Source organism: Anarhichas minor, unplaced genomic scaffold (assembly GCF_050575085.1).
Source record: "Anarhichas minor isolate MPS153535 unplaced genomic scaffold, ASM5057508v1 ptg000051l, whole genome shotgun sequence".
NCBI lineage: Eukaryota > Metazoa > Chordata > Actinopteri > Perciformes > Anarhichadidae > Anarhichas > Anarhichas minor.
Genome location: NW_027466497.1, coordinates 3,175,639 through 3,197,888, shown reverse-complemented (window position 1 = coordinate 3,197,888; position 22,250 = coordinate 3,175,639). Strand labels below are relative to the sequence as shown.

At 42.1% G+C, this 22,250-nt stretch overlaps 1 protein-coding gene across 1 annotated transcript in view; it reads left to right on the top strand.

Annotated features, from left to right (window-relative positions):
- Positions 1-3,956: 3,956 nt before the first annotated feature.
- Positions 3,957-22,250, top strand: part of foxo6b (forkhead box O6 b) — a 34,633-nt gene continuing 16,339 nt past the window's right edge. The window contains exon 1 of the mRNA XM_076075284.1: positions 3,957-4,571. Within this exon, the coding sequence (XP_075931399.1) occupies positions 4,074-4,571 (498 nt within the window). The 5' untranslated portion in view covers positions 3,957-4,073. The remainder of the gene's footprint in view (positions 4,572-22,250) is intronic.

Below are 22,250 nucleotides of genomic sequence, written 5' to 3'. Positions count from 1 at the left end.
GTAACAACCAGACATGTGGTTGATGCGTTTCACAACAAGTCTCCATACCTAAATGACAAAATAGGTCATGCCAGTGCCTTGCAAAACAACCCACATAAAGATTTACTGATCGACCACCCCTAAGGTTAAAGCTGCATTACAGTAATTGATTTTTTTGGGCCACTTGGGGACAGTGGAGCAGGGTTGGAATTTGCGTTGGCTATAAACACAACTATGACATAGAATCGCCTTATAAAGTTGTTGTTTAAAGAACATTTAAGAATCTCACAGACGTGGAGCAACATCTATTTGGAGACGTGTTTCTGGCCACCTGACGGTACCTCTGTCTGCTTACCGTTTGGTGCTTGTCAGGTGGTGTGCAGTTGTTTTAGAGGTTTTTCTTTTCCTTAAAACAGCTGCCTGAAGCTTGAAACAAGGTTAGAAAGAGAGGTGACACTGAAGCAAAACAGTGAGCTAAAATATGATGAAACTCTTCGTAGAGCAGAGGGGAACTGCAAAGTCAGGGGATAATTCTCTGTGGGCTCGTCACTACGACTTTTACCCGCGATATATGTGCTAAGCTAGGCTGACACGGCCTGGAGCTACAGTATTTCTGCACACTCATTTGACTTTAGGTTTAATGCCAAGCATATTTCCCAAAATATTGGACTGTTCAGACAGATTTATGCCATCCTAAACAGATTTTTAGGTTATTTACCTAACTTGGGCATCAGTGGACTTAGAGATCAATGGGTAGAGGCAGCTTGAGGGAGGTGGCAGTGACGGTCAATATGCATATCATCAATATTTGATGCAGAGAAAACAGAGGGACAACGGATGAACATGAATCTCACGGAAAATCCAGTTGGCAGAATCAGTTAATCTGACAAATAATAGATGGAAATGAAACACTGATGCAAAAATATGTTTCTCGGAAGAGCTGAATGTCAAGGCTCACTTCTTATGTTGCACAAATGGCCACAGAGTCTTTGACAAATCCACTCCCCCCCCCCCTGTGTGAAAACATGTAATTCTTTGTCTGCCTCGTGTCGTGTCCAACCGTGTGACTCATGTTTCTCATGTTTACGCTGCGGCGGTACATCACCTAGCCGTGATGACGAGGATTTTGCTGTAAGCCACAGCTGAACACGCTATATCCACCCTGCTGGCACGGCCTCAGTGTTTTCATTCCATATGATAGGAGTCACACCACATTCCTGTTACAACTTCTCTGCGGCACATATAAAATCTCCTCTCGAAAACCGCAGAGACATGTGTTTTTAATTTTTGGTCTGTTTGTTCCCATTTACAGCATCTCTCTCCACTTTTTCTCTCTCTCTCTCACACTCACACACACTGAAAAGACACACACACACACACTGATCGCCAGCTCTCTTCATGTTGATAGGCCCATTTAGTCCTCATGAAAGCATTCCATTTAGGTGCATTTGAGGTTATGGTTGTCACTGACAACCGGCTGTCAAAGAGTGGCAGCCTCTATCAGCGTAGGGGGTTTCCAGAGGAGCTTACAACACACAGAGCAGCTATTGATGGAGCCCACTTTATGGACTCAGACCCACCAAAGGCAATGGTGTGTGACAAAGACAGCGAGGGGAGATGGGAGTTTGCTTCTCTGACCCCACAAACGGGAAGAATCCCAGCGGATAATTAATCCCATTTGATTTTATTGTAATGCCCGGTTTGGATGAATGTGTTGAGAAAAGATGTTAACGTTAAAGATTTCGATGGTGGAAAATGTAAACACATTATGTTGACTGGTGAGAAATGCAGGGCTGTAGCTACCATTTCCATTGTGGGAACCTTCTCAGGCACCCAGGAACCATGAACTCGAGAACCTTATGTCTAGACTAGAGGAACAACGGTGTCAATAGTTCCTGGTACCAAAGAAGTCTGTTCTTCCCGTGCAGGATGTGGTGTGTTCATGTCCTGTCACAGATTTAGCAATTAACATTAGCAAACCCCGCCCCCCCTTAAACAAAGCAAAAAATGTTTTTCTGCCAAATTGTCCAATATCAATTTTCTTGTTCATAAACACAAATATACTGCTGGCTAAATCATCTATTTTTGACTCAATGTGTTCAATTTGAACATTTTTAGGACATCAAATTCATAAACAAATAAAAACTTCAGCTTTTGCACCCCAGAATTGTATCCCTTTGAGTATGAAGAAGGATTTGAAACAAGATTTACACTTTAAAGAAATGACAAATACATTAAACTGAATGAAACAAATACAAAAAAAAAGAAAAATCTGAATAATAAAACAATTTCTAGAGGCGGGGGTGAATTGGGACCCATGACGTCAGTATCTCTAAAATCCTGGCTACAACCTGTACAGCTCTGGGCGAAAGTATTAATTACTTAGTTTTTTGCAACTGTACACAGTGTCTTACTTATGGATTACATTAGAAAATACATATATATTGACCAAGGTCCTTATAAATTATAAATAGTACGGATCAATGTTTTATCCCATGAAGCTGTCGGCTTCCTTATTAATCTAAACTATATAGAAATACCATGTGTGACCTTCATAAGGAGTTACAAATGAAAAGGGCAGACATCATTTCAAATATTATAGTGAAAAATGTCTTTGAAGAGGCTTGTATTACATGATGGGCAATCTATCACTAAATGAAAGCAAAAAAATCGAATTCCTATGTAGCAAATCGGGACTACAATCTAAGTTTCGTTGTGCAACCCTGTCGAACAATGACAAATAAACAACTTTGTAACCTTTGGTAAATCAAATTTTAACATTTATCTTTATTATTGTTAACAACAGCAATACTACTACTACTACTAATTATTATAGTAATAATACTACTACCACTACTACTACTACTACTACTATTTATTATTATTATAGTAATAATACTACTACCACTACCACTTCTACTACTTCTACAACTACTACTACTACTACTACTACTAATAATAATTGAAATAAAAGTCATGGCAATTGTAACTTAAGAAAAAAATACGATAAAAAGATGTATGTGATTGAATTTGTCTGTATATAAATGACTGCCTATGGAAATGTATTGTTGGGAATATCACCCCCAACACACACAAACACACTTACACACACAAACACACATATACACGCACAGCCTCCTCCTCCTCTGGAAACCTGTTCTGGAGGGAGTGACTTGATCGAGGCGGCGTCCAATTATATGGAAGCAGCACTTATTCCACTTTATTCCAGGCTACAGTTAAGTGGCGTGAAGCCTTCAGAGACGCAGGCTTGTAGTATAAAGACAGAGCAATAGGCAGAGAGACGGTACCCATGTGACATGTGAACGGAAAGCCAAAGACAAAGGTAGAAATATCTACTATACCAAGTGAGGCGTCTGGCGGCGTGCAGAGGAGACACAGAGGATGCTCCTAATCAAATCCATGAGGGCTTTTTTTTCTCGTCTGGAAATTCACGGCTTCATATAAATGATTCATGAGAGCCTGTTTCTATTTCTAAGGGAGTAATTGCGCTCGCAGTGAGTTTCAGCTGAAGCCGGTCACCAAACAATCTGCAGAAAGACGGTAGTGGAGCTGGGATCACATCCTGGAGACAATTATAAAGTCAGTTCATTTAGGGGAGTTTGATAAGCGTTCCTTTTTTTTTTCAACCTGGACTGGACCTCATCTGTCAAAAGGATCAACTGTTGCTGCAGCCGGAGCGAGCGCAGAGACATTCTCCAAGTGTGTCTGGCTTTCATAATGGATGTTTGACCGTCACTTGGTCCTGCATGCAGCCACACAGCCGCTGTTGTGTAATTAACATGGAAGAGAGACTGATACTGTTGTTGATGCCTCGGATACACCTTCATTTGTCCTGATGTGATGCCACATTGTTGCACTGAGGAGAATGATAATACCCCACACCGCTGCCGGCTTTTTCATACTGGTTGATCATCTCTGTGTGTGAAACAATACACATTTATTCTTCTCCCTTTGCATTAGGGAGCAGTTGCGACATTTTAACTGTCGGACGTTAATTTGTTGTTATTGACAGGCTTTTTTTTTTGTGATAGTGACCTTGCCCGATTTTGACATCTATTCAGCGGGAGATCATCATGCTGATGATGATGAAGAACGGCGGCATGGATGCGCATCAGGTTGATATCGATTCGGAATTTGAGCCTCACAGTCGTTCGCGGTCGTGCACCTGGCCGCTGCCGTGTCCGGAGGATTTCCCCGGGGGAGAAGAGGCGAGCCGAGGTCTGGCCCTGGCATCGGTCAAAGTGGAGCAGTACAACGTGCCCGCATGCCGGGCCGAGAGAAAAGGCGGCGCACCGGCGGAGATCAAGCACCCAGCCGGCGCCCCGGCACCGGTCGTGGCCGCTCCTGCCTGCATGTCCGGGGCTGCGCTCGACGTGGCCGGCCAGCTGCGCAAAGCCAAGTCCTCCCGGCGAAACGCGTGGGGAAACCTGTCTTATGCAGACCTCATTACCCGTGCCATCGAGAGCACCCCGGACAAGAGACTCACCCTGTCCCAGATTTATGACTGGATGGTTCGCTTTGTTCCTTATTTCAAGGATAAAGGCGACAGCAACAGTTCAGCCGGATGGAAGGTAGGCCACATGAAAGAATTTTTGTGACACATGGTGAAGGTTTTACTGGAGAAACTGCACTATATTTAGCCTTAGTCTGTGTCTGCAGCATAACTCCTTTCCTGCATATTTGAAAGCCACATAATTGACCCTTGTTCCCGCAATTTATGTCAGTGGCGTGTCACTCCACACTAGTGTTGTGGAAAGGGGCGGTGAGCATGCATATGGGTTCACTGGGTTCATCGTATTTAGGGATTGCAGCCTTTTCATATGGAGAAGCCACACGGAGCCAAACTCCCCCTGTTCACGGTTCCCTTTGGATAGGCAACTAGTACGCGCTGTGACGCATTGGCAAAGTGTCTGGTCTCAAGCCTGTATTTCTCTGCGTTATCGGGTCACACGGGGGACAGAGTGTGCCTCCGGTCTGATTTGCAGCTCTTCAGTCACTCATGCCGCCAGTTGGGTACCCGGGTTAAACCGTTTGGAGCCACCCCGCCCCCCTGCGAGCCAGTGCTCGCACATTGAATTACGCACAGGCTGTGCGAAAGCATGGCACAAGGCGAGGGGTTTAAAAGGACAATAACAAGAGATGATGACATGGGGTGTCACAGCAAACAGATGTAACTACAGATCATCCCATAAATTCAAATGAATATGAGGTTAATCTAATAGATTGGTTGCTGTAATCTACTTACATTTACCACCCATCATGTTTGGGGATTAATGGTCTTTTGTTTCCAGGCCCTGTGGCTTCCACTCTTACTATCCTTTATGTTTATGAAGTCTTTGTTTATTCTGCAGGCCTCTTCTCTTTATTTTCAGCCATTTCAAAGCTAACTGATGTCTAAATCAGATCTTCTGTTTAAAATTGCAGTTCAGTAAATTCTAAATAAATGTGCACTTACATCCGGTTACAGACATCAATTAAGACTGCAACTGGGAGGTAATATGCAAGTCGTATGTAAACACAGGTAAATCACTTTTGAATCAGACCCTTTTCGGAAAGGAGACAAAGAACATAGAAAAAAACTTAATGTATTTGAAAACCTGATCACACCTCCAGTTTGTAACACAGGCTTTGTGTTTAAACTTTTCAGTCCAAGCCGTGAGATAACCGTGATGACATCCCCGTGACATCACCAGGGTTCATTTTTCAAACTTTAAAGTTCCCTCCAGAGCCACAGAAGACATCATTGAATAGTTTTCGGCTGAGTAGTACTGCCCGTGACAAGTAAACTGAGCGTTGTGTGTAAAATCAGTAGGGTGCCCCTTTAAGATTCTCTTAACGCTTTTGAAGTTGCGGTTTACTGTGTGTATCGCTTTTCTGACACAGCCTGGCAATAGAAGGAATACAGAGGAGGGGGATCACAAGGTGCAGTGGGATTAACAGGCATTTCACACCATCTGTGTGTTTGACATCGAGTTGATCCAAAATCCTCTATCGACTTCTCCTGTCATGTTATCATATCCGTACAGCGTTGTATGATAAGTGACATTGTCTCCCTTCTATTTGTCCCTCATTCGATGCTTTCCCCTGCTCTGCCATCCCATTTGTCTCCAAATTGAGCAGTATTAAGACGCAGATTAATCTCAATAAAATCACTATTTGATTGAAGTTGGAGCGGAGCGGCAACAACCCCTGTCCAATCTTTATGGTATGGGGGTTTTTAAAATTGGATTTAAAGCTGAGCTTAATTCCGCGGGCCTTGTTCGTGCTGCCCAGGGATTCCCAGCTTGATACCTGCTCCCGTTCCAGCTTTGCGTGGACGTTTTGATTGGCTGTCCTGGCAGGGAATCTGATTGGTGGAGAGAGGCTCCAAGTGAAAAACAACTTGATTCAATCATAATAACGCTCCTCAACAATAACAAAAAAGAGAGAGAGAGAGAGAGGAGAGACCCACATGCACTCACATGTTGGACAGTTGCAGCGATTTTAATGAGATTTGAAACACAGAGGTACAGAATCACTCGCCAACACACACACACACACACACACACACACACACACACACACACACACACACACACACACACACACACTCCCACACATTGTTGTGTGTGATTCTGCTTTGATTGAACATTATTGATGAGAAGGAGGGGGAGGGGGGTATATATGGATGGATGGTTGGATGGTTAGATGGGATGAGTGGGAGGGAAATAAGATCCAGTCAGAGTCTTGCTATTAAAAGCAGTCTTAAAGAGCTGTTGTGTAATCCTGTCTGAGAGCTGCTGCTCAATTCAGCCGCTGGGCTCTTTGTCTTCATCTGGGCCGGGAGATTCTCCTGACTCTTAATACCACACACACACATCCCTACACACCCACCCACCCCCACACACACCCACACACACTGTACATACACTGTTGAGGTGTCACTCACTTGTTTGACAGTCAAGCGCTAAGGCTACTGAGGTAGATTGGATTTCTTTCACACGCTTACTCACTTCTTGCGTCCGGTGGTAGTGTATGGATTTCTTTGATTGTGGTCACACACACACACACACACACACACACACACACACGCACAGTGTTGCTTAAGCATCTGGCAGCAGGGTCACCCTCATGATGACTATGTATGGATTTCTCCGACTGCGGTACAGTAATTGTGGTCAAGTGTTTGGGCCATGTTTGTTATTGTATCGGAGGTGGGAGGCTGTGTTTGGTCATATGAAGTGAGTTCACTTCTGTAGGTGGCCATGGTGGTGATGCGGGGGTACGCGCTCAAACACACACACACATTGTTATGTTCATTTCACAAGTGGCTCTGCGTGGGAATGGATGTGCTGAGCTGTGGCCTGTCTGCAGGCTGTACTGTACACAGATTCAGCACCAGACAGGCAGGTAGGAGCTCACTGATTCTACCTGTCGGCTTCACAAAGCAGCACGGTAAAGGAACATCGTGGGTTTATGAGCGTTGTAATCAGACTGTGATATAATGAGCACACGGTAAACAAGCAGCAATACACATGAGGATCAATTATACTCTCAGAAAAGCGTTCATTTCTGTTAGTTTTCTTGTCTTTAAAGAGCAACTTTACACCCTGTTTTATCTTCACACGACTCTTTGACATTTGCAAAGTGACTGTAAATGTCTAATTAAAAAATGTAAGATTTCGTTTTAATGTACGATAGTTTCGTCGATTTTACAGTATTTTTCACACTGTGAGAGTTTCTCTGTTTTGGTCCGGCATCCATCACGGCTGCAGACATTTATGAGCATTACTCTCAGTATCTCGTATTGTCTTAGGGAAGTGCTTTTTTTTAATGTAATTGTTCAGGAATGCACCATTCCGGGAAGCGTTTGGATCAATTTGAAGCTGCACATCCAAAGAGACTTATGTTAAAATGATACATAGTCCCTACACACCTGTATAGATCTCTGCCACATGACATGAATCCTATGAATCCTGACAAAGTTTTAGTTTTTAGGGTGGGTTTGGGGTGTTTCGCGTGTTTGGGTTTATTTCAAATATAATTTATTAAGAAAAATGTGGTTTTTGACACTTATGTATCGTCCTCACTGACAGCTGTAGAGTCACATGACTGAATGCGACTCATTGTGAGATTGTAAGCAGAAAGTAGCATACATGCCACGGACACCTCTTTTCAGGTTTTTGAGGACACAATTTCAAAAAAAACATTTCACACGTGGACACTCAAATAAAACGGTTGATCTTCGTCGGAAAAAGGTCGTGACTATTTAATGTTGTTTAGAAAAACGTAAGATTTGAAACTAAGCTTTAAGGGGCTTTAAGGCCAAACAACTCCAATAACATAACATTTAAGTTTTGTCTAGAGACAATGAACTGAAACTTAACTGATGTTAAGTGATCTTAGTTGGACAATTCAAAACTCAATCATTCTAAAAAGGAATCTTAAAGACTTTATTTATTGAGTGTAAGGTAAATAAGGTAAACAGGATATATATATTTATATATGCATGGAAATACTAATACTAAATATTTATCCCTTAAAATGGTCAGATTGACTTTTGGTTGTGGTTTGGTTCTTCTATATCCCTGATTACTGAGACCAGAAGTGGATCTTTACCTCGAATAATGCTTCTAATCTGCTTGCAATGCATCACAATGCACTTCACGTAAAGTATTACCGCCCACGCTGACGGCCGTCCACCTTGTTCTGCCGAGATTCCACTCGTGAGAGATGGAGAAGGAGAACAGGGTGCACAGCGCAGAGAGAGAGATGGGGAAAAAAAGACATTTTGAAGAACAAGGTATTATTTGTCCTGCCAATAAAACCTTTTTTGAATTGGATTCGGAATTGAGTGGGAGATGGAGAGAGGCGTAAAGAGAAAAGATAGAAAGAGAGCGAGAGTGGTGGCGGTGGCCCCTGCTGCTGAGCACATTGATAGCAGCCTTAATGCCTGCGATGCTCCAGCGCCAGCCGAGACAGAGGGGAATTGGTTGGAGATGGTGGAACAGGCTTAGAGGGTTCCCTGTGCCAGCCGGCCTGGCGCTCGCTCAACAGAGAGCCCTCTGCACTGCTACACAGTTATTGTTATTATCACAAAGGCGCAGCAGAAGGAGAGGCAGCTCTCGAGTTGGCGGGCTTGGCGCTGGGTTAACCGGGGGCGGGGAATGGGAAGAGGAATTTGGAAGGCGAAGGGGGTTGGTTGTTGAATCTGAGACTATGGCAAAACTCATCTGATCAGTCGTGTGAATGGAGAGAAAACAGTTGGGAAGAGTCGTTGACGGCTTGAATGGAAAGGAGGCCATGCCGAGACGGACAGATTTTGATCCGAGAGGATCAGTTGCCTTGTCAGTTGATGCTGAGCAACAAAAGGCATTTGAATAGAACGCGGGCGGATATCACTTCAATCTGGAGAAGGGGCCGGGATGTAAACACGGGATGCACCAGCAGTGGAGGCGGGGTGTTCACTGCTTAAATGAGTCACAGTGGTTGGAATAGAACATAATATTCTCGCCCTCAGCCCTCACACTTCAATCAGCTGGAATAAAATGTTGAGAAACACTCCACAGATGGAAATTCCAGAGAGGAAACTGAGTCCAGACACTCGAACAGTCAGTCAGGAAGGCGGATCTTGGGAATCGTGCCCGGCGGTGGTGTCGTAAAATGTCGGCCCAGCACACATTCTCTCCGCATTGTCTACCAGACCTCAGGGCTTCAAAGTGTTCTGGTGTCTGGCTCGGACGATGAGCAGAGCGGTAGTCAAAAAAACGTTCAGTGCTCTGTCCTCGCTGTTACACCGTGACTCAGGAACAGGTCAGCACATCACGCGGTTAACCAGGCCTTAAAGGACCCCGCAAGGGGTTTGCTCCTTTCTACAAATCACTGACACTTTACGACACAGCTCACCGAATGGTGTCTGCTGCTCGAGACATTGCCTTCCATTCATTTCTATATGGTATGAAAACATTATCAAAGTTATCTCAAAGTGAGAAATCTATTTATTTCTGGCTTTGTACGTTTCTGCAAACCACGGATACATTGATTGTCAACGTTTTTGCATTCGGTACCGAGCGACCATGATTGAAAGTCACGTGGTAAGATAACTAGAATAAAAAGTCCGAAAGTAACATTGTTACGCTTGCTACGTAACGTTATGTAAGAAAGTCTGCAAAGGGCAGTTGTTGTTTTACGGTTTGTTTGCTACATCGGTTAGTAATTACACAAGTGCTGATATTTCTTCTAAACTGCACTAAGGTGTGAAGAAGTGACGTTTTGTTGCCTAAAACTAACCAATCGTTTCGCAACGTTAACCATGTGTCTTTGCGCGTTTTTCTGCAAGCTTGATACGAGGCTGATATGAAACCGATTCATTAATTAACATTTGGGGGGTTTTCTTCTGCTATATTGCTCAAATTCACACATTGAAATGTATAAATCAAACAGAGTTACTTTTCAAATAGAGTCAAACAAACCCAATCCATAAATTCACCGCAGCACCAAACTGATCATGATCCCACTGGAATCACAAAAATAATGTAATCATGCATCTGAAATTGCACTCAATTTTAATGTGATTAATGACACAGTTGCTTCATAAAGTATTCAACCCCCTAACTTTCTGCATATTGTACTCATTAAAATATGCACCAATTTGAATAAATCATCATGCACTCACATTGTGTTCATAATAGGCTTTTGATGCCTTATAATGCCTTATGAGCACCACTTCAAGTAAAGTGTTGCCCTTATTTTTACTGCAAATGGGATTCATTTTTGAGTTCATGCACACGCTGAAATGGGTTTGATAGAGGTTTGTATGGATCTGAAGATTCTTATCGTGTGTGTGTGTGTGTGTGTGTGTGTGTGTGTGTGTGTGTGTGTGTGCGTGCATCTGGTCTTGTTGTTGGATAGCTAGGCCTGATGGGAGTCCAGGTCCGGGGGGTACAGCTCTAGTTAATAATTCAGATGAGGCTCATTATCAAGGCAGCGCAGATCTCTCTCTGATTCCACCTTAATTGCAGGCAGGATGTGCCTCTCAGACACTCTCAAAGTCACTCCCCCTCCTGTCTGCAGCTGCAAATGACTACCACACACACACACACACACACACACACACACAGATCTCCACTAGTTCTCTTCCAGACTTCACCTCTCCGGAGCAGGTCCCCTCGCTGAGATCAGGCCTGCGTGAGAAGGTGAATGGACATTTGGAGATGAGTGGATAAATCCCACTTAGGGCTTATGACTATCACAGAGTATCTACTCCGAGGCCAGGCATGTGCTCCTATTATGAGTCACTTACATTTTTAATCAGATCTTCATGAGGGGCTTTCTCCTTTTGGAGGGCTCGGCAAACTAAGATTGATGGGAGGTAATCAGTCGGCGGACGGCAGCTCTGTGATTAATGCTGCTGGAGAGCGAAGCTCTCGGCGCCATGCTGGACGACCTGGATCACGGCTTTTCCGTAGAGTTGAAGTGAGCAGGGCTTGTAAAAAAAATAAGAGAACTGCTGCTGCTTGACAAGTAGCATCAGAATGATGTGGCATTTGAATAATGGCCTGGTGTTTCATTGTGAAGTTAATATTCAGAGATCTCTTACCACCCGTGTCTCTTACAGAATGTCTTTGAACTGAACTGCAATCTCAATTATGTTTCTGAGGAAACATTTTTTTCTCCTGGATTACGCTCACAGTTTTAAACATGTGGTTAACGTTGGATATGTGTTAAAAATGTGTTATGTTTATGCAACAAATTCTAACTCCACCATGTCACATGCTGACGCTTTGTCAGAACCTTTGGGGTCACTTTCCCTCAAAACGTAATTGAAATTGTTGTATGGGAACGTCATTTTTAGGAGGGAGAAGCAGGCAGGATTATCAAGATTGCTATCATGTCAATTCAAGACAATCAAGATTAAATATGGTCACACAAAACAAAAGTGCAATGCCTCACCAATGTCTAAAGATTTGTTGGTCAAGCTGAGATTTGATTTATGTAAGAAACAAATGTTTCATGTATACATCCTGCTGCTGACCATTTTGCTGCTCGTATGTTTTTAGAACAGTTTCAGCATGCAATGTTCAAGTTGGATTTCTGCCTGGAAATGGTGTTTCCGAATCAATCCAGCCATGATAGATGGGCATCTCTTTTTCTCTGGGGAGCTTCAAAGTAGAGCTGATTCTTTTGGTGAAAATATCCCGGACTAAAGAAAACAATGTGGGAATCCAGCTCACTGGAATCTCACAATGTATGTACACTATATGCTGTCATTGAGCCTTGATGGTGAGCAGATAGAATGTTTTCAGGGTTTTAAGCTTGGTGGTGGGAAATGTCTTCTTTTTACTCTTTGGGAGACATTTTAATTGATGAAATTTGCCCACAAATAGAGCATGTAAAAATGTTGCCTTTCCCCCTTTTCACCAGGCCATGTTCCCCAAAATTGAATGTTTTTGTGTCTGCTTGATTATCAATTTCAGTCAGATTTGTCAGTTTATTTGATACATAATCAATGAAAGGTGTATAACTGACACAAGCTTGTTTAGTTTGTCTGTTTTGTGGGTTCATAGGATTTTCTGTTGTTCTGGATGTTGCAGTAGATCAGCAATCAAGGAGAGGGTTAACAGGTTTGTCTAATTATGTCCCTGTAGCAGGGATGGGCTGGACACTGCTAAGTGTTGGAGGATAGGTGAGTTAGTTCTGCGGTAAATTACATTATGTGATATATGATGTGCTCATTGGTATGTACTGAGTGCCCTTAGATTAACTGTGATTTCAGCTGTAATTTATAAACCTTGTGTTGATGGTCATTTCATTATTTTGTGAGATTTGGATGCCCGCTCTGTTTTGCTCACCCTGTGCTGACTGGCAGGTGGTACATTCCGGTGAGTTGAGGCTGAAATGGTGAAATGCCATTAATTTGAGTCGAGGGGAAGCATGAGGTGGCAGCTTGCTGTGAAGCTGCATATTTCTTTTGTTTTTCTTTTGTTTTTCTTTTGTTTAATTTTGACTTATTGAAATTCCCGGCTTTCATTTTCCTTTCAGTAATCTTTTTGTTAATAAATGCCACTTTTCTTGCACTGCTCCTGCTTATTGGCATTGTTCCTTAACGTCCCTTTTTAAAGTTTTCTGTTGCCAAACCACATCATCTGCCCTTTATATGGGAGTGTTTCTGCCAATGGTCAAACCTCAAGAACAGGTGGCACAGTGAAGAGACTTTGGTGAGTCTAACTTGGGACCCTCAAAGGAGAAAACCTCTCAGTAAAGACTAAGAGTGGTTTAAGTGGATAAGAATACAAAGGTATTCTTGCATGAGGCCCAATGATTGAGTCAATTCATAAAAGCTGAAAACGTCTCTACAGAGTCCTGTGATATTTTAAATGGAGGGAAGTGTACAATTTAAAAATGATTTGTACAGCAAAAGATGCTGAAAAAGGTTAAATGTTTTGAGGGAAACGAATAGTTGCAGTTGGTAAAGAACAACAGGGTATGTTGGTGAAAAGAGACACTCCATCATTTTACAGTACTATCAATCACCCTTAATGCGTATTGTTCCCAGCGCAGTTCAATCGTGTTTGGGTGATGTTCAGCATCAATCAAGTCACTTTCATTTGCTGGCAATTTAATTCATTTTCATTAAAGATGACTGTAATTGCAATTTGATCATAGTTGATAAAAGCCAGTTGAAAATTAAAGCCATCTGTGCCTTAAGTGCCGGATCATTGGCTGTGTTTTAACCAGAGTTATTTGCTCATTGTCTTTGTTTAAAGCAGTTGCTACACTTGAGAAGGTGTCTGCTAACGATGTCAAGTCGGGCCCGTACACAGAAAAAGAACATGTCTATTGTCAGCACAAAGAAGGGTCAGGGAGGAGTATCTCACTTCATGAATATTCATCAGTCCAACGGCATATTTGGACAAATTACAATAAAAGCCTTTCAAGCTGGAACTGAGTGGAAATAATTTACAATCTTCTAATTTTGGAGATTATTAACTGAACACCTTTTAAACTGCTTTAATTCACGGCTAAGCAGATGCACATTATGGTGCAGATCACACAATCTCTGTGTGTCACGGCTTGCTGAGGGCGGTCCAGGAGGCAGACAGAGGTTAGAAGCGTAAGACGGCCTCTCAGTGAATTTTTGTGTCAGTTTGACGAAAATAGGTCAGGATTCAGAGCGTTGCGTTTAGCATTCTGCCCGTGTGATGGCTGACGCCGAGCCTGACGGCAGCCAGCCTCAAATAAACTCCAGACTCTTTCTGTTTCCTTCCCCCTGTCTTCCTCCCTCCCCATTCCTCTGTAATCTAAACTTTGTCCTGTCATCCTCTGTCTGTCCCTCTCTCTGCTGTGGTTTCCATCGCTTGGAGCTCACGTAAAATAAATTCAAATCTGTGGCCATAGATTAAGCCCGCTCCTCTGCAGAAATTGCACTTAAATCCACAATAGTCTGCGTCTGGTAGAATTTATTTGATTTAGATGTACTTTTGAGGATTGTAGTCCCGCTTTCGAGAGAGAAAATAGATGTGCGGCAAAGTTTTATGAGGATAATATTTCAACCGTGGCCAGCAGTGACCTAGCTTAGCATAAGGTCTACAGTATGTTTGGTCACCACTAGAAGGGCTTGATTTATTATTCTCCTGCAGTGCAGACCCTCATCTCTCATGACTGCCAAGCTTTGGAAATTACTATCTAAAAGGTGAATTCGCTCATATACGAGCCAGCTCACCGTTGAGCTACATCTGAGGCTGTGCAATTGAGTCATAGCAACCACCTCTGCCATGTGGAGAATTGGCTGTGCACAAACAATGGCGAAATATAAAGTGTCAAAAGAGATCAATTCTGTTAAGTGAATTTTCTGATAAGGTTGATCTGCGTCCAATTAGATTACAGGGGGAAAAAAAGTTTGTTTCATAGCTTTCAGAACACTGTGTTGTTGCTGGGGAAAGGTTTACTGTCTTACCTGGCCATCAGCCAGCAGCTAATTTAGAAGAACAACTAGTGTTATTGTGAACGTGTGACTTGTAGCTATTTTTTTTCTCTCTTCCAGCACAGATGGGAGATTTTTGAGAGTGTATCAGACTGTTACAGCAAGATACAGCAAGATAGGAACACGTTCTAATTGCTTTAAGATGATATGGCTTCTTGCTTGAGCCCCGTTACAATGGGCCTTCCTGTGTGCAGTTTGTTGTGTCTACCCTGTGGGAGCGGGTGCAAGCTGCAGTAGAGTTATTAACAGCCTTACGATGGAGTATTACATTTACACTGCAGACAATTGTGATATATTTTTTGTTATTGACAATCTGCCAGTATTTGAGTGCCTTAACTTTTACAGTAAGAACGATGGCCAATGGTTTACATTTTTTAAATGAATGGAAAAACGAATTATTCATAGCTGCCGAACCGTACATTTTGTGTACCGTTCCACTCCCAGTACATGATGCACAAAAAGTGGAAGAGGGAGATCAAAAGGGGTTCAAAAACAAAGTTTGGCCCCGGGGCCCCCAGACAGGTTAATGTGTCCGTGCAATGGAAATAATCATGTCAACCAGCCAATCAAAGTCACCAAATAAATGTACAAAGATGGTGGATGCTGGCGAACTTTTGGCTGCTGCTCCGTATACCTGATTGTAAAGTTCTGTTGCCAACGCTAAAACTTGGCCGATAAAGTTGAGCTGTTACTGTATATAAAGTTAACTTCCTGCACAGGTCAGCTGTGTTCATTTTCTAGAAAGCCTTATGTGTCCGGTATCTGCTCCCTCTGTTGTCAGCCTTTACCTTGTGAAGAGTTAGATTACGCCTGCATAACTGATTTATAGGCCCTCTTATAGTCTGACTTCATCAAATCCTTGATACCGCTAGTCATATATACCGTCTTTGATGAGTGCCACCGAAGTCGACGTGTGGATTTAATAGCGGCATTAATCTGCCTGTTTAATGGCGTTGTTGAGTGGAAGGTGGTCACCACAAGATGCAGCACTAAAAGATGAGTTATGGGCCCAGCCGGCGAACGATGAAAGGGCAAAATGCAAAACAAGCTGAGAGTTGGAGGAGAGTGGCGGAATTAAACAAGGTCTTGCCATACATTGAGGATGTGCAGAGGCTAGAGCTGGTTACTGAGCGCGGTGTGAAATGAAAACATGTCAGACGGTGCTGTCAAAGTTTGCAGCGGTTTGTCACCGCCGCTGAAGGTGTTGCTCAACACATGTCTGAGGTGATATTTTATTTGGTAGCACGCTTTGCTAATTTATTGAGAACACATGATAATTGATTCTCATGTGACATTAATGGGATTACACGAGTATGCTTCATCTCGTTTTTAGCCCTGTTTAGATAATGAGTCTGCTGAAATATATCAAGACCAAACATCACGCGCCTCTTTTTTTCAGGTGTTTTTCAAAACATTCAACATTGTGGCAGGTTATTGTTTTTTTGTTGTAATGAGGCCTGGTGGGGACTTTGTGCCATGTTTAATTGGCTGTGGTTATGAATCGGGTAATATGAATATACTGGGATCGTAATACGCTGTACTCCTCTGAAAGGATGAACTTGAGCAGTGGAAACATTACTATGTACATTTACTCACAAAATACCCTACGCTTTTAACCAGGGGTGGAATGCAACTAATTATATTTACTCAACTACTTTACTTGAGTACCATTCTGAGGTACTCAAGTATTTAATGCTGCTTTATTCTTCTATCCCACTGTATTTCAGATGCATTTACAAGTTTACTCGACCATATTTTACCAACAAAACATATGAATTCATCATTACAGGTGGTTCATTTTTAGAAACAAGATACCCAATAGTATATAAAGCAGCTAGAATTAACAAGAAAGATGCCGTTTACACCTTAATGTATCAGTAAGAATGTTAGACAAGATGAGTGCATTTGCCTTTCATACTTTAAATGCAATTTTCTGCTACTTCTAGTTTTGAATGCAGGACTTTGACATTACAAATTGTGGTATTGATACTTTAACTTAAAGATACTGTGTGGAACTTTTAACTGGTTATGATAGAGTCTTAGTTTAATCCTGATGACTCTATATGAACTACTTAAGATCACGAGAAAATCAGCAAGAAGATTGTCTATTTATATAAAGTTATTGTTAATGATGGTCGTCGGTGACAGCGGGTCGGATTCCGCACAAAAGCGGACAAAATCGGACAAAACCGGACAAAACCGTGGCGGTCCACCAGAGACTCCCTTAAGCTCAAAAGGAGTCTGGTACTCGGGTAACACAACCGCTACAAGGGACTAAAGGTCAGGATATCTTTAGCTTGTCATCTGCAAGTTCCCCAACTTTTTGGAGAGTTCAAGAGTAAATAGCTGAAGCACTCCATTTAAGTAGCATTTTGAATGTTATGTGTGGATTTTTATGTTGGGGTATTGTGGTGTTGCAGTGAGTCTTCCACCACTGATTAATGCGATGCAGTTTAATTGATTAACAACATGTGATCAACACAGCGGTTGATGGTAAGACCTCAATCCAGTATGACTCCAACACATCATTGTGACCATGATACTATAGTGTGTGTATATATTATGGTGCATTATTGACTATCATCATAAAATATAGTCAATTTGCTGCTTCGCTCTGGATATATTGACAGATATGATGGCAGTTGAAGCCTACAGTAATGAAGCTGATGGGAGGACAGAGGAGGACACGACGGTGGTAGCGGTGTGGTGTGCGTGACTGAGCAGTGCACGGGCCTGTCTCTGTAATTCTTGCAAGACGGATATTAAAGACGCAGCGCAGAGGCCTTCCCTCCGCTCTGTCCCTGCACTCCCTCTCTCTCTCTCTCTCTCCCTCTCTCCCTCGCCTTCCCCATTCTCCCTTTCCCTCTCTTTCCCTTTCCCTCTCCGTCTCTGCTAATGATCTGCTCCGCCTGTCGCTGCCTGGCTGACTGATGCCCACTGACAGCCCCACTCATGCGGAAAGGCTGCACCCCTCCTCCCCTTCACACACACACACACACACACACAGTATTGAACTCCTACACATCCCAACGCCAGATATTTGCTATGCATGTGTGACACACATGCACCATGCACGCCAACTTGCGTAAGCACTCACGGCGAGATAGATGGATCTACCCAAACAAATCACGCCCATTTGTTCAGTCACATGTCAACAGACATATATGTAGAGCAGATGACAGACACACAAATAGACCTCACGGTATACGTTATCCACAGAGAGTTCTCATCCTGTATACGCTATAGCATCCGGCTGACTTACCATCCCTGCATTTTTATGCAAATGACAGCGTATTGAATCAGATAAGCTGAATGGAAAGTAGCACATTTCAGTGACATTTTCCGCAGTGTCGCAAAATAGTTTTTTTTGCTTGCTTGAGGCAGAAAACTTTTTTTTTTGTTGATAAAGAAATAATGTAATAAATAGAGATGTGAATGTATTAGTCACATGAATAATGATGCGGGTTTGACATGAGCTTTTGTAAAAGCCTCAGTCTCAACAGTTAGTGTTGAGGACGCGACGTGTTGACAGATGTACTGTCTTACATTTAGTTTGCATATTAAATATCCTTAAGTGTAAGTAGTGATGATGCAGTTAATTGATTCATTGATTAAGAGAAAATGTATCATCAACTGTTTTGAGAATCAAGTTCAAGTCACTGATCGGGCAAAAATGTCAAACATCAACTGTTTCCAGCTTCTCAAATGTGAAGATTTGACACTTTTCTCCACTTGAATATATATTATGAATTTAACACATTTGTCTCTCAGACTTTTGGTTGAACAAAACACGACGTTGAATTGGGCTCTGAGAACTCGTGTTGAGCATTCTTCCCTATTTTGTGACATTTTAGTGGCACTTTACATTGTAAATATATGTAAATAACATTGTATTAATATACAGTTTTTGTCAACAATTATAACTTCTCCTTGACATATAGTATTACAACTGTGTTTTACTATGTTGTCATTTATTATCTGTTTATACAGCAGCCTCCACTTTATGGGTATCCACAGGAGTGTTCTTGTTTTTGACAAATACATAGTACAACTACATTATAGTGTGTTATAAACCATATAATATAGTGTGTTATAAACCATTTAATACATGTCTATATGCTGCATACAAATGCTAAATAGGGGGACTTAAAGTGTTACAATTCTAATAGACAAAACGATTGATTGATTAATCACAAAAAGCAGCCCGTCTGTCGCTGCAACATGTTAATTATTCTCCAGGGATCAGTAAAGTCTAATCATATCTTATCTGATCTCCTCACTTTGCTTTTGTTGCAAACATTATCTGACACCACACATTTCTGCATTCAGAAAAAAAACTCTCTATTCACTTCAACCTGTCTCATAGACACTCAACTGATTCACATTATATTGTTGCACCTTTTCAAATTTTGCATTGGATTCACTTGGCGCCGGGATTCCGGTTAGATTATTATTGGTGGTGATTGCCAACACTAATCGAAAGATTTTAAAAACTGCTGGTGGCTGAGATTCTCTCCCAATATTTAATGTATTTATGCACACATTAGCCAATCTGAGGTGAGGCAGAAAACACTCAGTGGTGCTCAGAAATAAATTGTCACCACTTCACATACTTAGCAACACCTCCAAATTGCAGTTTGTGGATATAGCCTACTTTCTCAATAAAACAATAACTTCTTTCATTATGCTCAAACATCATGCTCAAACATTAACTCGGTATTCTCTTGCTGCTCTTGCTCCTAATTACTAATTGGCCCTTACTAATAATAAACAGACATGCATATGGAAATCTGATCAAAAGAGCGTACTTGAACCAATTCCGGGTAATTTATTCCCATGGACATCCGTTACTATATATTGATCAACTCTATGATCAATCCATTATATATCACTGGGAGATAGTGCTCATATTTGATTTTTCATAGAATACCGATTTATGTAAGCGTGGCTGGGCTCAGTCCCGCCGCAGCATCTCCACATTAGCTGTCTGCCAGGGGAGTTTCAGGGACGTAAGAAATTAGGTCAGTAAGCAACACAGTGATGCAGGGCGACACCTCTGGGCTCCCCTCAGTCCCAGCCTGCACACAGCCCACACAATCCCCCAGCTGATGGCTCAGCCCTGCCATTACACTCAGCCGGGGTTACGCAAGGCTCTGCGAGGCCTGCCGGCTCTGGCACAGATTAGAGCGGGAGACTCGGCCAGGTACTTCACTGCTGTACGAAATATCTGGGCTGAGACCAACATGAGAGAATTACAGAGGAGCACAGAGCACGCTGTAGTGGACCAGGGTTAAGTATTTCCTTTCAATAGTAGTCACTCTCTCATATGGCACACTTTAAACGGTTTATAAATTGCAATTAATGGCTTTATTAAATCGTTTGTTAATACTTTATTGAGTTATATAAAGTTAAGTTACATGAAGCTTTACGTCATTATAACAGCAGTTGTTGGGTTGTCCTCTTGCTGGTGAGTAATTATCAGCCAAGTCATTAAAATGCTCATGAGTTTCTCACTTTTTAATAAGTCATCAAGTCTGCATCATAGATTATAATAAACCATTAATAAAGGGTAGTAAAGTATCAGTTCTGCGGGGACATGGGTGGCAAAATAAATACCAAATGGTTGTGAGTTCATCACTTTCTAATAGGCCATCAGCCAAAGATTCGTAATTCACCTGCAGTTATTCATTTATGTCATTGAGATCTGAGCTCTGCAGCTTACAAGACAAAACTACTGTCTTGCTGGAGGAGGATGGAGAATAGTCAGAGAGATGTTTTACAACCTGGCAACCCAAAAGTTGTTCTCAATAACGGCTTATAGCAAATCCACAAAGCTTTGGTAAATGATGTGTTAATTGTTAATACAGCCATTACTGTAGCAACAACTTATACACCATTTGTCATGAATTTTAGACGATGGTAGCTGTTTTTAATAGTTTCGATATAAGTCAGTCTCTAACACACTCGCGTCCTCATAGGATTGAATTGTAATCACTTTGGGGACATGTGACTCCATCATCAGGTCAGATGTACTTTGTATTTAGTGCCAATTAGCAAATGTAAGCATTCTAGCATGCTAAAGTACAATGGTGATCACAATAAACATTTAGCTCACAGCACCGCTGTGCCTAAGTGTACAATCTCAGAGAGGCACTAGCATGGCTGTAGACTGTTCTCTCTTTAAATTCAGCTTTTATTTCTTGTGAAATACTAAATAATTTTGCCATTTCAGGCCTAACAGTTACTTTCACAATAAAAGGTTAGAGGAGGGAAAATGTGTTTTGGTTATCCTGATTACCACGCTGACAAACGTAAGACATTGAATCTCAAGTAGACATTGCTTAATCGTAAAGGTGGCACAAAACAAAAAAGGTGGAAAAACACTGCTGTATTACACATGATAAACTTTTATTAAACACATTTATGGATATATTTTATTTTGGTAGTAAGGAGAAGAATCAAATTCTAAAGATTTACATCTTGAAGCACCTTCTGCCTATCAAACGTGCGTCTGAGTCTAACCGTGAATAAAAGCTCGTACAAAAGATTGAGACCCACAAAAAACACTCTCAGAAAAACACAAAATCGATTTCCATTTTGTTTCAATTAACGGGACGATTTCGAACTTTATTAGAAGCCGTCCGACCGTCGAGAACAGTGAAGTTACTTCTCGGTTCAAGAAAACGCGACAGCGCTTAGATGTGCAGGAGGAAGAACTTCAAGCCTCTAATGAAGTTTCTCGTCTGCTCTTTGAAAGACTGAAAGCTCTGTTATACTCCACCCCTCAGCTACCATCTTGACCCCCCCTTCACTCATACACACACACACACACACACACACACACACACACACATTCCAGCATCACCATTAGCAATTCATGAGCAGCGTCTCATTAGACTTTAAGTTTTACCATAGGCCTCTGAAGTATATGGCTGGAGCAGTTATTAATATTTCATAGTCTCCCATTGAGGAGCTAAAAACGAAGTCGACCCGCTTCCGCTACAAAGTGACTTGCGCTCCTCTTTTTTTTCTCTTCTTCTACTTCTCTTTTACCCCCTCTTTTCCCTGAGCGTTAGACTGTCTCTCTCTTCCCCTTTCCTCGCCGTTTGCTCCTCCGCCACCGCTTTCTCTCTTCAGTTTCCTCGCTTCCGATCCCAGTCTGCCACACAGACCTTAACTCAAACTGACTTAATTGGGCTGTCTTTGTTCTGGGAAATGTGGGCATACCTTCCCCTTCTCCCCAGCAAAGGGAGAAAAGAGAAGTAGAAAGTGAAGAGGGGAGGGAAAC